This window comes from Antedon bifida, chromosome 6 (assembly GCF_963402885.1).
Source record: "Antedon bifida chromosome 6, ecAntBifi1.1, whole genome shotgun sequence".
NCBI lineage: Eukaryota > Metazoa > Echinodermata > Crinoidea > Comatulida > Antedonidae > Antedon > Antedon bifida.
In genome coordinates this window covers 9401520-9417878 of record NC_136231.1, presented here as the reverse complement: position 1 = coordinate 9417878, position 16359 = coordinate 9401520, and the positions used below count along the sequence as shown (strand labels likewise).

At 31.0% G+C, this 16359-nt stretch overlaps 1 protein-coding gene across 5 annotated transcripts in view; it reads left to right on the top strand.

The window, feature by feature from the left end:
• Positions 1-15707, top strand: part of LOC144845325 (paired box protein Pax-2a-like) — a 48399-nt gene extending 32692 nt beyond the window's left edge. For 2 of the 5 annotated variants that reach the window (XM_078702581.1, XM_078702580.1), the window contains exons 3-11: positions 2153-2350; positions 3374-3555; positions 10421-10623; positions 10725-10938; positions 11236-11373; positions 11750-11887; positions 12170-12265; positions 13534-14067; positions 14165-15707. In XM_078702581.1, the coding sequence (XP_078558707.1) occupies positions 2153-2350; positions 3374-3555; positions 10421-10623; positions 10725-10938; positions 11236-11373; positions 11750-11887; positions 12170-12265; positions 13534-13763 (1399 nt within the window). In that variant the 3' untranslated portion in view covers positions 13764-14067; positions 14165-15707. Of the gene's footprint in view, positions 1-2152; positions 2351-3373; positions 3556-10420; positions 10624-10724; positions 10939-11235; positions 11374-11749; positions 11888-12169; positions 12266-13453; positions 14068-14164 lie in introns of those variants that run through there. The other 3 variants (XM_078702582.1, XM_078702583.1, XM_078702585.1) reach the window with 3 other exon arrangements.
• Positions 15708-16359: the final 652 nt, after the last annotated feature.

Genomic DNA, 16359 nt, shown 5'->3' with positions numbered 1-16359 from the left:
CTAAATAGGCCTAAAAAAGTGTAAAAGGTATACCTCCCTGGGCAGTTAAAAATCATACCCTTAACACAAAATGTATTGAACTAAAATTGGGAATCAAATGATGGTCTATAATAACGTGTACATATTATACTGTACACTCTGAAGACAGAATAATCTTCGGCAGAGTGTCAACGCATTGAGGGCGTATTTTTAGTTTATCTGACATTTCAAACCTGTCATGTAAATATCGACATAAAATGTTGTGCTAACAATCACTGACAATTTATCGATTTTTCGCTTCAATTATTTTCATCTCTCAAATCAAATTTTATTTTCAATAGATTTATTTCATTTTATGTACTTGCAGTTGTGCTCCACTGGGATTTTCTTTGATACTTTTATAGCTGTGACTTCTGCTCGGGTCAGTGGAAATGTATTAACATAATATCGCGAGTTATTTTATTTTGTTTATCATATTATCTCTTACTGGATGTGTTTGGTCAGTGTGATATACGAGAGACACCTTATATAGCATTCTTATAACAGATCACGTTACTCGTTTTGAATTTATTTTATATTTTGACCGAGTGTATAATGATGTCTTCATAAAAATATATTAATATACCAGTTAGTCACCTTTATGATACTTTATTTCTAATTTCATTAAAACTTAAAACTAATTTAAAAATAAATCTTTGCATCTCGGTTGGAACATTTTTCTTTCTTACAAGATTTCCTATGGTTGCCGTTTATTTATTTATAGACATTATATAACTTCATACAATTTTCGACTGTAATGTTTGTATACGTAATAACTAATAATATTTAAAATATAAATGCTATAGAGATATGTAATTCCCAATTCCTTGTTTTGCAGTTCCGGACGTAGGATAATGTTTATATAATGAACTTGTAATTTTGTTGATTTGCGTTCCAAATCTCGTTACCTTTCACTGTTATGTAACGCATTTTAGCGGTTTATAATGCGCACCATACATCTATGTTTAAACACTGTTGATTATGTATGCGCACAGTGATAACTTTATCATTTTCTGCTGTGAAAATTCCCACTGGTAATCGAAAATATATGCATAGTACTCATCATTGGCGAATGATCGTAAATAATATATAAAGATTCCAACGGAGATTATGCATGACTGTTGTAATATTGTAGTGATTTACAGTGGCCACGGATTCACCTTTATTATATGGGGTTTCTAAAGGTGACGTATAACGTGGATCCACAACAGGGGATAAAATAATAATTTATTAGATTTATAATTCAATATTTGATTTATAATATCAACTAAATTTGATTTTAATAACACACCTTACACTGCAATACATTCTCAGTAGAAAAAATTAAATAATAATTTTAGGGGAACTATGCTTGTAATAATATCCATTTGTAATAATAATAGCAAATATTTTGTTTTTGATTGACGAAAAAATGTTTGTATTTATCAACACTTCTAATATAAAATGCTAAACAAACCATACTAATAGTCACGCGTATATCTGAATAGTTATTTTTGATGATTCGAACATTGCGGCTCGTGTTTTGTCGTACCAAATAAATATTTAACAGAGCGTCATAAACTATGTCAGGTGAACATTTAACCCCGGTATTATGAATCATATTAATTAATTTTATATGAGTAAAGTGAGGAAGTTAGAAAATAATGTAAAATGTCAAGTGTTTATCGGAAAAGTGATGGTAAATTAGATAATTTAATGCATGATAGCAAACTGGAAGAAAAAAAACAAACGTTCCTTCAGTTTATGAATTAACCCTGTTTACACCGAATTTATATTTTATGATCTGTTTGATGATTTGTATTTTATTTATTTTTTTCTAATTATAGTAAATATATTATATTACAATTAATTACTTATTAATAGCTTATATCACAAACTTAATTCGTGTATTGCAAAATTATTATGATGTACTTTAAACTGCAACATACACTATACAAAAGACATATACACAATATAATATAACGTTTATTCAAACGTCTATTATGAAATAACATAACAAATAAGTATAATAAAACAACCAAGATATTATGCATGTAAATCGTAAAAAAATACATGCATGCTGATAAAAGATAACGGTTCTATTAACCATTTCGACACGTAAATGCATAATTATGTGATTCATATTTTATTTCAGATATTATGAAACTGGATCTATAAAACCTGGTGTTATAGGAGGCAGTAAGCCAAAAGTAGCTACCCCAAAAGTAGTCAGCACAATTGCTTCTTATAAACGACAAAACCCTACCATGTTCGCCTGGGAGATCCGAGATAGATTGCTGGCCGAAGGTGTATGCGAGAAAGAAAATGTACCAAGTGTTAGTTCTATAAATAGGTAAGATTATTCAACGGCAAAGTAAACAGATAAACAGAAACATAAATAAATAATCGAATTCCTTAAAATCAATCGCTTCTTTTAACCGACAAAAACCTACAATGTTTACCTGTTAACTAAGTGTTAGTTTTTTTTTTTAATTTTGATTTTATTTAGGCCTAAACGGTAAAGTAAACAGATACAAACAAAACATAAATTAATGATTGTATTTTGTTGAAATAATTAATGAAATAACATGAACTACATTTTAATCAATACTACTTGACAATTGGTTTACCGAAAAGTTGAAAATTTATTTATAAAACATTATTTTTGAGATATTGATTTTCTCCTCATTGAATTCTAACGAACTGAGATCTGGATATTCTAATTAGAATTGCTTTCAGTTCCTTTATGTCTGCGTTAATAATAATAATAATTATTATTTTATTTTTAATAGTGAAAAAAAAAAGAAAAAAACAATTGAACAGTGAAATAAAATATGTTACACTCAAATCTATCGTTGCAGTATTTAGGCCTAGATGCTGTTTTAAAAAAAGTTTACAATAGATTGCGTCATACTTTTCGAATCATCTCTCTACTTCTACTATAGTCCTCTAATAAGTCAATAACAAAATAATACTGCTTTGTAACCGAATTTATTATCAGTTTCGCATTAGGCAGTTATTTTAATCTGACCGTACTACAAACTGTCACAAGAGGTGACGGGGTAATAGAGCAAACACTCAAAATCAATTATATTTTAATTTTCAATTTACGGCAAAACAGGGATTTCCTTAATTGTGCGCATCCTTTGACTATCAAAATTACATAATGAAAACTTAATAACATAATTATACATAATGATAGGCCTAGATGTAATTTATTACTGGCCTACTAACCAAATATGTGTTTCAAAAATAACCTGTTACCACCACGTGTCATTGAGATTAGACAAACTGTTGCAAACGAAGGCTGGAAGTTAAGCATCATCTTTATATTTATAATCACTTACCATTTATTTTCTTTTTCGAAATTTTACAGAATTGTTCGAAATAAAATCGGTGATAAAGGAATAAAAGGTGAAACAGTACCGGAAGGAATGACGTCACTTTCTACATCCTCGTCCACGAATTCTGTTATAACAGCTACAGATGTTCCAGTAACGACTGGTTCTTCATATTCTATAGCTGGTATACTAGGAAAGGTTAAGCAGGGATATGACGGTAAGAATATTGATAATATTCTATGCTGATGCTTAAAAGTGGTTATCAGGAATGTAGGCCTATATAAAAAACAATTAATGTGGAAGTTATTTTAATTATGAGCAATTAGTTGTGTTTCTCCATAGTTATATCATGGATAATTTAACACAGTTAGTAATTCCTGTTACAGCCTACAATTCACCTATATGTCCATGGTTATACTGAAACGCACTATAAAATTAGGATCTAACCCCAACCGGATTGGTGAAATGAACTATAATGCGTTTAGTCTCGTGCAGGTACGTTTTAGCGAATACGGAGCTATCTTACTATTGTTAACAAGAACGAATAGAAATATTTGTTTTAATACTTCGCTAATAAAAGCAGGTGTACTATACAAATATTATTAAGGTTAACAATGACACGTAATTCATACAAATTCAAAATGGTTAAGTCATAACTTTACGAGCCATCGAGTAAATAACACAATTCGCTTCCTATTTGTCCCGCAGTCGTGCTTAGTATTCATTGTCCATAGCCATCAAGGGCAGTTCATATCAAAGCACGTTATGCTTAATCGAGCTTCTCAAATAAACTATCTCTAAGATTAATTTCTCAAAATGTAGTGAATCTGTATTTAATCATTGGCCCAATAATTCAATTTTTTACAATGAAATTAATTTCCTTATTCAATCTGAACATTGTGAGTTATTATCGTGTGACTGTAATCAGCTTCGATAACAACATTATTGACTACTTTGAATTACGAAACCATTTAAATAACAAAATAATAATGAGTTTAAAATGTAAAGACATGTATTGAATCATAAATGGAGGACATTGATATTATTTTTTATTAATTACTATATTTAGATTTATTAGCTAATTAAGAATATATTAATAATGATTCGCGAATCTGAGAAAGAATTATTGGTAGATAAAAAGTTACAAACGCGGCGTGTTATTAAACTCGTGTATATATAATTGAATAGAAAATAATGATATTCAATGTTCCATGTTCATTGATGAACATACTACTTTTATATTATGTTAAATATAAACGTGTTATCGGCCCCTAGCCATATTTAAAAAATGGTTGAAGAATAAAGAATAGTATAATTTCATTCATCACTTGATAATGCTATATTTGAAACAGAATGCTCTAAAATATTAATAATAGAACATTGTAGGCCTAAACATATCTGATAAGATGTATTTATTTTGATCTACATTATTTTAATTACGATTCAGCAAGAAGCTGTTTATGCGATAAGTGATAGAACATACTTCAACTCATAAATGTCATATTTCTGAATCCTATCTCTTTTTGAACATAGAATATCATATTTTCATCCATTAACGAATGGCTCTGCATCTTGGAATATTTGAACAGACAGATGTCTGTAGTGTATATTGTTTTTGTTATTGCGTTGATATTACTTTAAACTTGTTATTTTATTCATGACTGCCTGTTTTTAAAATCAATTACGTTTAACGAGTTTCTGTTTTGAAGTTCGTTTTATGATTACGTAGATTATACTGAAATTAGAATTTTGCCCCTTATTTTTTCCATCATCACCTCTCGATAGTAAAGTATAGGCGACTGCTCGCTTGGAGCTTAATAACGCCAGCGACTCCCTTATGATAAACCAGCCCGTCTTCGGCGGGTCTGCGCTAACGAGTATATTATAGACATGTGTAATTTCAAATTTTCCAATATTGGGCCTTAAATGTGTTTAGAATAGCAGTGAGTATCTTTATGAGTCTACAGGGAGTTGTGTATGACAAGCTAACGCATAACTCATTGGATCGTTCTTGATGGCTGCGTTCGAATGCGTCCCGTGTTGTGTTTGTATTTCCACAGGCAGATAACTTTCGTAGAATATTAATAAAGCTATCGCGACGATCCCGTACTCGCTCGGCTGGGCATAGGGTGGTAAAAGCCAACTACGTTCAATTTACTACTAGTGAGAATTCTATCAAAATTAATGGTTAATACATGACTTAAATACGAGTAGAATAAACAGTGTTGGACGATTAAAAACAGGTCTAATGATTTTAGACTTCAAAATATCCACGTCTTAAATTGAGTTAGAAGTTTTAAAAATGGTAGGAAGCGCAAAAATCAAGTTAGAAATTGAAAAAAAAAACAGGAGCTTTATAGACGATATAGGCGTACCGCTACTGCAGTCATCAATAGGCCAATAGAAACCAACAATTATTGTTCCCAGGCTTAAAATAAAATACATTTTTAAAAATAATATTGCTTTTACGATAACTGATTCTCTTGACAATTGAAAGATTTTGAAAAAAATTTTAACGAATTTTCACATTTTTTGTATATACTTACAGCAAATAAATAAAGGAAAATAATAAATGTTATCGGGTGAACAATAATATAACTTATTATATTAGTTTATAGAATAATACTGATGTGTTACAGACATATTTTTCTTCATGTTTATAAAGCAATATTTATGAATATTTCGCTAATATTATTTATATATTTTTTATTACTCTCATTTTTTTTTCTACATCAACAATTATGATATAAATTAATATATATTATTGAAATGCGAAACATTATTTAATCAACACTAGTTTATATCAAGAAAATTATTTTAGACGACGAATAAAGAATAACAAAATAGCATGTAAAATTTAATGGGGTATGGAATATTGTGTCGTAAAATATAAAATATTAATCAAGACCCATTCGAACACGATTAAGAGCTATTTATCAAAAAATCTACCGAGTTTAGCTATCAATAATTAATCACTCCGGTCATATTAATATGAATACATAATGTTAGCGAAACTCAATTCGGCTCGACTAGGATTAGTTAAGACGTAGGGTGTGATATTTTGTGATCTCTAATAGAAACATTATCGTGCCTACGAGGTGTAAATCACATAGAAATTGCATAAATCGACGCTTCATCGATGTTCCTAGATAATGTACGTCCAATGTCCATATCTGTTTGTCATTAAGTTTCATATGAGAAAAAAACTAGAGTAAATAACGAGATACACCGTTCCAGTTAATTGAGCAAGTTCTCGCATAAACTCTCGCGGGAGTTGGCGTGGTAATACCGTAAGGGTGACATGAACGTTATTAGCCAAGTAAATGAAGCGAATAGACTAAGCCTGACAGGTTCTACTAGCTTCTCTACAAAAAAAATGAACTAGGACGGACTAATTATTCATATTGAGTTACTTGATATTTACAAAATACAAAACAAAAAATAGAGTAATGATTTTAGATGTTTGAAGGGGTTGGTTGATAACATTCCGTTTAGATACAACAGACTTACCTTCCTTTGTTAAGAAGATAAGTTTAATGCATACATAATGAGATGTTATTTTAGCGGATCCGATATAGAATGATGGTTACAGAATAGAGAAAATAAGGCATATTATGTAATGTAGATTTAATAAACAGATTAATAATCTTAAACATTTAGAAAAAACTTTATATAATATAATTAGCTTTCTAATTAATAAATGTTTCAGCTTTGCTACAATGAAAGCAAGAACAGTCGTTCTGGTAATTAAAAAAGAAAACCTAAAAGCCATATTTAATGTATGATACATGTACTTCACGTCTATCATCCAAGTAACGATATTTAATATTTGATGCTGTTCAATATTTATACATCTGAAAATATAAAATAATGACTAAATAATTAAATAACGAAGCAGAACAAAAATACACACGCCATTTATTTATTTATAAATCCACGTTTTTACACATTGCGATAATTTGTCCGGTTATTTACATTCAACCAAATATTCATAAATATTATTGCTTTCTCCATGAGGTTTGTACGGCAGTTGCTGTGTTTAATAATGCCAACAAATCTCAATGGCAATCACGTACAATTTTAACGCTGAACTTAATAAGATTTAAATGTGTTTATTTCATATTAATTTCATATTAGTATTCAAATCAATAATATCTTAAATGCGTGATGCATTTTTTTTATATAGAATGTTGAAAGTGCTATTTTTTTCGAAATATATACAATTTTTTTTCTAAAACTTAAATGTATTGTCTCCCCAAAACATAAAAAATATAGCTTCATTAAATTAGACTTTGAATAAGTTATTTTGTAGCTTTAATAAAGTTAAAAATTCGAAGCAAAAAAATAAGTGATTAAATTCAACCAAAACCCACTGGCTTCCAGTCAATTTGACTATTTTACAGTTTTTCAGGTAAATATTTTTTTTAATCCATTTTTTTGGTCAAAGTGGATAACTTATGTGACATTAAAATGCCATATTCATTTTTTTCATGTGGACAATACATCTTTAAATAGTCGTTATTGTTGCATACCCATTGTGTTGCTGTGTATGTATCTACCGCTTAACAAACCGAACGCCGATATTATGATCTGTGGTGGTCCGATGACATCCAGTTAGCAATGTCACTAACATTGTTGAAACATTAGTGTCAAATGATCAAAGCTGTTAGAAGTCAGTATTCTAAATTATTCTTTAAAGCATTCAAATTGACTGTGTCTGTAGGCCACACGGTATAATGTGAACCGCCGACGACGTCCAACCCAAACAAAATTAGGAGCTCCTGCCGAGTTCATTTACGTTAAACACACGATTAAATGTTGCCACATTAGGCCTAGGGTTGTGGTTTTAAGGAGATATTATGAACATTTCCTCCTTAACCAGTGTTGACCTAACGATCAAAGGTGATTAACACAGAATAGCTTTACTCTCTTAATGACTTTTAAAATGCATGTTTCAAACGAGGAATATAATGGTCTGTTTATTCAGTTGATGCAACTGTAAAAAAAAATAAAATTGTTGTAGTGCGCATTGATATACGCGATTTTAATCAAACTAAATTACTTGTATAAATAAATAAATTACCGTACTCTATCTATCTAACTCTATCTACTGTAATAAATGTAATTTTCAAATGTTGGGACAATAAATAATACTGGTAATTCTTCATTTTTTAAATTTAAAGATGGCTCACAAGTCGCGTATATTATATCTTTAAACGCACAGACTGCAATAAAGCGAAATATCAACTATTTGTACATTTGTAATAAATACACAAATAATTATTCTGTTATTAGTATAATTTGGAATAGCAGGCGTCACCAATTATCACTATAATTCCGGAAGGGCTTACACATCTAGTTAACAACTGCAGACAAGATATCATTATATATTTTTTTTCCAATATTACTTGATATTTTTGCAATCATCAGTTACCTCAATTATAAAGTATTCGCAGCTCTAGATCCCACACGATTTGTAAAAGTATGTTGGCTTTGAAAGGCGCCTAATTACCTTTATGTCGAGCACAAACAAACATGACTTATGATTCCAAGAAGTTATACTCAGTATGAGTAAAATGTTATCCATACATATTACCATTTTATGAATAGTTATCATCACAAGTTATGCCACCAACATTGGGGAATAAGAGAATCTAATAATGTACTTCTCATAATTGTAACGATACAAGCTGTCGCAGATTTTGTACGAAAGTCTCATAGGGTACAAACCAAAATGTTGTATTTGATAGTCAGCATTAGTATCTATGTAATATGCAATAGCAACAATCATACTTCCAGTACATTGATAAACACGTATCGTAAAAAAACGTGCGCAGCAGACTGTATCCTGCGAAATAGAGCGACTGTGCGCATCCGACTATAACTGACCATTGTCTGGCCAAGCATCGGTGACCATTGAGGACATTAAGACGTATCTAATAAATACATTAGGCTACAAACACAATAGTCTAATAACAACCTAGTCATAGCCTACTTGTGTGAATAAACTCATGGATGAATCTGCGCCATGCGAAACCATATTTATTATTTAATAAACACTTCTTTGTTCTTTATAAAATAAGATGATGCCTTAAGTAATAATTCAGAAAGGACAAAGTTGTTTACATTACCATGAAACATTACGGTACACTATTTCATATTTTTACTATGTGACTTTTATGTTTTACTGTTGTAAAATGTTATCAGAGAATCATTTTTACTTTAGTACATAATGTTCACTACGGTACTTGACACGCCTTGTATTAGTTGCATATTTTTAGACACAATGATTCCATGAGGCTTTCTGTTACTGCAAGTCGTCGAATTAATTTTAGTGAGGTTTAAAATTGTTTCTAACTCAAAACGTCAAAGCGGTCAGTGCTAGAAGTAACAGAATATTTGAGTATTTATTTGTCTATGGGAGACGGTTGTCTGGCGCACGAATTCGGATAGCGCGCCTCTCAAACTAAACGCTCCAACATACATATCTCAGCGGTGCTTGCTCCTAATCTACCCCGTCTATCAGCCTTCATTCACAGGATTATAATAAAGAAATCTTTTTCTTTTGAAAACATTAATTAATATGAAGGTGTAGAATGTTAGCCAAGTAACCAACACCGTGAGAGTGAACCGTTTTAGTCTTCTCCATGATTTTACTTCTTGGTGTTTTATACGAACTTGAGCTTACCTTTAATTTCACCGGTGCTAATTTAAGGAATATATTTTGACAAATTACACAGATATTGGATATGTTGAAATGTCAAACAGTATCGCTTAATATATTGAGAATATGATGAATGAACAATAGGCGGCGGATTCATCGCAAGGCGATCGCTATTTTAGTGTTTGATCATATTTCGTTATTTTCATAATTACAGTCATATAGCCCACTTTAGTTGAAATGAGATGTAAGTTACTTTTATTAAATTAAATAACAGAATAATACAGTACGACTGGCCCTTGTATATGTTGCAGTATCGACAACTATTCCCGCTAAAATGCTTTTATATCAATCAAATTTATATCAAAACAAACACAATTTGAATAAATTGAAAACAATGTGGAATGCATTACATTTTCAGGCTGTAATGAGCGAGGGCCTACACACCATCACCTGAATGGCGGGAAGCTAAGTGAGACAGAAGAATCTTGCAAAATGATATCTAATAGAAGTGCATTTACCTCGGACCAAATAAAAGCATTCGAAAGGGGAACACATTTTCCGTCGGAATATTACGTAAGAGATGAGTCAACGAAGCTTGAGATGAATGATTCAAGAACACAGGTTGGTGTACTTGCATTAATAATCATAAAATCTAATACAATGTTTTTTTAATCTGCTTTTGAGAAATTATTCTTAACTGTAAATATTTCGTTTATAATCAGGTTCCAAATGGTCCGGAATACACATTAACATCATTAAATCCTGTCAGTTTGATGCAAGATATAAAACCACCTGTTCCAATGTCCGAAGTTCTACAGCAGCAACAACAGCAGCAGCAACAACAACAACAACAGCAACAACAGCAACAGCAGCAACAGCAACATCAACAACATCAACAACATCAACACCAAGTTGTCACAACTAGTTATCAACCAGGTAGGTTTCAAATCTTTCCAAGCATGCACACTCAGCATGTTGAATGTACTGTACTGGTGTGATTTGTGTCTAACCAAACACTTTTAGGTCCGTTCAGGCTTAGGTATTTACCCGGGTTTTATTTCGCAGTACCCGGATAAATAGCTGTTATGTTTTTCTTTCTTTTTTCAAATTGTGTATTTATGTGCATGTTTCCTTATGTGTAAGTTTTAGTCAAATATGATGGCATTTTATGTTGTGCTGTGAATGTAATTAATCTGCATGATGTCACGTGTTATTGTTTTTGTTTGTTATTAGTGATCCCGAAAATAGATAAAGTTGTTTCGATGAGTAGTTCTACATTGACTGTGTTACAACCAGTAAGTGGAGCGTCCACTTATGAGTCAATTGGAGACATTCGTAACACTACTCAACAAGTCACCGCACAGTATACTGGTAATGATCAATGAATGTTTTGAATCATGTTTGAATAGACCATAAATGTATAGTACACCGCTTGTTTAGTAGTTTAACGATGCATGATCTGCAATATATTATTGATGTGTTTAATATTGCCGTACTATCAATAGTTTTGTCGTTTGTTTAACTTGATCAATCACTACATGTGCTTTTTTTCATGTTAGAGATAAATATTAATTTGAACGCCCGTTCATGAGCTGGCAACGCATAGTTCAGAAATAGTAAATAGTTATAACCAGCTATTGAATAAAGTGTTTGAATCATTACAATGTAGCCTATGTCTAATAGTAGCAATGTGTCCATTTATTGCATTTGTTGTTAATGTTTCTTTGTTTTTTATATTTATTAACAGCCCAGAGTAGACCCGATATTAACCATGTAGCTCAGTACGCATCTCAAGCCACAAGTAACTACTCATCGGCACCAATGGCAGGAATCATGCCTTCACTAATTATTCCTTCGTCTAACGGTTCATATGTAGGCCGAGAAGGTGAGTTTTAATTATACAATGTTATACTATACCTATTTGTGCGATACATTTATTCAGGGAGATATACCTTCCTGGGTATATAATGTTTGAAGGTGTGCATGTTGGTATAAAGTTTACGTGTAGAACTTTTCAGAACTACATTCGTGGTAAACCGGGTTAGACAGAATGCGACTTACGACGGCATTGGTGGCATACTGTAAACATGAACTACGTATTGCAACATAAAGGATGGTAATGATGATGATATAGAGATTAATACATTTAATTGATTTGTTTTTGCAGATTATTCAAACCAATTTCAGATGCAATATAATGGTCAATTTCCCGCCCACTACAATGAATGGCAAAGATTTACAAATCCCCACCAAGCCTTGATGAGTGAGTATTTTTCTATTACCATTTTGATAATAAGCCATTTATTGGTTTACGTTTTTATAATTATCATCGTTATCAACACAATATAAAATAATCGATCATCACAATACACAGTAATCGATCAGAACAATATACAATAATCGATCAGCACAATATATATAATCGATCAGCAAAATACACAATAATCGATCAGCACATAGGCAATAATCGATCAGCACAATATACAATAATCGATCAGCACAATACTCGATCAGAACAATAGACAATAATCGATCAGGACAAAACACAATAATCATAAGCACAATATACAATAATCGATCAACATAATATACAATAATCGATCAGTACAATAGACAATAATCGATCAGCACAATATACAATAATCGATCTGAACAATATACAATAATCGATCAGCACAAAATAAATACAATAATCGATCAGCAAAATATACAATAATCGATCAGCACAAAATACAATAATCGATCAGCACAATAGGCAATAATCGATCAGCACAATAGACAATAATCGATCAGCGCAATATACAATAATCGATAAATATAATCATATGTGTAACTATTACAACTTTTCACTTATCTATGTTTTAGTTTCATTTTCCTCTTACGGCATAATCATCATCGACATCAATCATCGTCATCATCATCATCATCAGTAAATTATTATTATCATCAATTATCATTATCAATCCAATTCTTCATAACATTAATCTTTATCATAATCAAGAACTTCGGTATCATCAGACCACTTACCGTAATTATTATACATGTCAACCGTGTAACTTGCTGTGTATTTTTACTCTTAGTTATAGATTTTACTACGCATGACACAACAATTTATAGGGCTGATAATAGAATTGATTCAGTAACCAAGAGAAATCAATACGGAAAAATAACATTTTAAAATATTAACTTGAAACTCATTTGTTTATTATATCTAAATAAAAAAAGTGTATACATATGATTATAAATCAATGAGATATATTGGTACTATCTCAATATATAAATTAATGGTAAACTACTTCATTTGCATAGACCTTTCAAAGAGGCATGTTAGCAGTCAGCATGGCCTGATGAGTGAATGGTTTAAACTCTTTTCTGTACAGCAATTATTGCATGTTTTAATTTGCTTGCTTATTTTTGTTATACCTTGCACGTTTTTCATTTCTCTTCGCAGACCGCCCATGTCCTTAAAAAATTTGTAACCTATCATGAGGTCATAACTATTCTGACGTCACATTCGTACTATTTCTCCAGCAAAGGGCGAACAAGAAACCAATAACAACGTACTGGTCGCACCAACTAGGAACTTTCACAGCCAAGCTTCTCAAGCACAGAGCCTGGTAAACGTTGCTCAACAGTTAGCTCCTGATGCCATCAGTCATCTCGGAAGTATATCACGTACGGCCCACAATGCATTAGACCTACGTACATGCGCAAAAGAGCAGAAAAATTCAATTACATGGGGCCAACTGGGACATCAGTAGATACTATTTTTACTTCGTAAAACATGAATTCATAATCCATTTATTTGTAAACTCATCTAATTATAACTTTATATTACCGCACTACCTCAATCATGAAACTCGCTACTTAAGACTCTGTTAACAAGTAGCATACTAAATGCTGGTTTCTTTTCTTGATTTACGTATAGTATTGTTTCTGTATCTGAACTTATGTATCATAAAGCAGTTACCACGTTTATTTCAGAAAACAGATTTGACATCCTGGATAAGAAAAAAATAAATTATCTTAAATGCAAAAGTAAACGGGACTCCGACATAATGGTGTGTTATGTGTCATTAAATTTAAAAAAAACATAAAGTGTAACTGTGGGTAAGCATAACGAAGTTAACGTTTACTTTGTTGGTTAATTTTAACCAATGAGATACAAAAGGTTTAAAGAATATTTTACAAACAATATTGGTCGGCATTTCCATACCAACAATTAGATTGTTATCGATATCGTTAGGCCTACAGAATGTTATGTTATGCCCAGTGTCGATATACAGTAGATTTGAGATTTTTAATGTAACTTTGATCTGACGTGCCTTATGGTAGCCGCTATGCATTACTTTGAACGTAATTCAGAAATTAATAATTGGACATCATTACTGCCATGGTGTTGGCAGGAATTCCAAATTGTTGTACTTCCTATATACTGGAAATACGTTCTCGTTAGGTCTTACCCTACCAATTTGGTAAAAGATATAAGTTTAAAGTTTACCCCAGTACTCAGCCAATATCGGTAATCGAGCAGGCATAAGTCTCGTATGAAATTCTAAAATGTCATTGATATATTAGTTATTGGCGTTTCCTCTGACTACTACTCCGCATTCAATAATCATCAAAGACTATTGTAATGTTAGTTGTCGTTAAAAGAGTTAAAGTTTATTTGTTTTTATTTTTACAGACAATTTATTTATTAGATTTAAATTATTATTATTATGTCTGTATGGATGGATTTTCATTTAATTTGTAAAATATTACCGTTTAATTTATGTAAATTAGGTTTATTTATGATGTCAGGGACAATGTGTTATATACTGTATGGCTTAATTATTTTATAAGAAAAAAAGAAAGATCAGCAAACTTGATAAAAGATAACGTATTTGATAATCTCAGATGTGTTCTCATAGACCGTGTTTCTGCAGCCAAAAATTGATAATGAATAACAATTAACCGATAACTTATCGGTTAAAAATTAACCGATAATTTTGTTATGGCTTGGGAATCATGGCCATAGTCCAATATGATTCTTTTCTAATGTTTACTCGTTGTTTTCTCTTCCAATCTCCCCCACAAACTTTTTCGGAGACTCTCACTGCAAATAAGAGATGAATTACTGTATAGGTTAAACATTATTTAAAATGTATTTTATATACATATGTATATACATATATAAATAGTTATTGTATAAAATTGACGAGGCTATATTACGGTGGATTAAACGATAATTTAAAATATATTATTCAAAGTTATTAGATTATTAATGCTGGACACAAACAATTATCCGATATTGGAATATTAAAACAGAAACCTTCAATATTGGATATTTTGTTTTAACTCTATGTTCTACTGCGTATCCTATGTTTTATGTTGCTATGAAACAAAACAGTACCGATTAATTGGTTGTCTGTTAAAACAATACTTGCCAAGATGTTCCCTAAAAACACTCAGTTATCTATAGATTCTATTGATGTTCATTATTTTGGTTCAGAATCGTTAGAAATGGGTATTTTAGAATGTCATTTTAGTTATTTAAATTGACTACACGTATAGGGGCTAATATTTGGCCTCAATAGTTTAATAACAAACGTAAGATGCAAAATGTATATTTACAATTAAAAAAGCGAAAAAACTAAAGATAATTAGAATTTGTAGATCATTATGTAAATATGACAATGATAATGATGAAAATAAACGAAATAATGAGGTAAATTATATGAATATTTTCTTTTGTAATAATGAATTTTTTTCGAAGTTCTTAATTTCTACCTTTCTATGTTTCGACATAAACTGGTCCTATGGCACCATAAGATGTATACATTATACAGTACAGTACATACAGTATACATGTACATATAGCGATATTAAGGTCTAATAAATGCATTTTAAAAAGTCCATAATTTGGTTGATTTTGCGTACAATCCCAGTACTATAGTACAGGGATTTTGTCGAAAATCGCAAACTGCGACCTTCCTATTTTTCGACATAAACTGGTCCTATGGCACCATAAGATGTTAACACAGTATACATGTACATATAGCGATATTAAGGTCTAAAAAATGAATTTTAAAAAGTCCATAATTTGGTTGATTTTGCATACAATCCCAGTACTATTAGGGATTTTGTCGAAAATCGCAAACTGCGACCTTCCTATTTTTCGATATCAACTGGTTCCATGGCACCATAAGATGATAACACAGTATACATGTACATATAGCGATATTAAGGTCTAATAAATGCATTTTAAAAAGTCCATAATTTGGTTGATTTTGTATAAAATCCCTGTACTATAGTACAGGGATTTTGTCGAAAATCGCAAACTGCAACCTTCCTATTTTTCGATATAAACTGGTT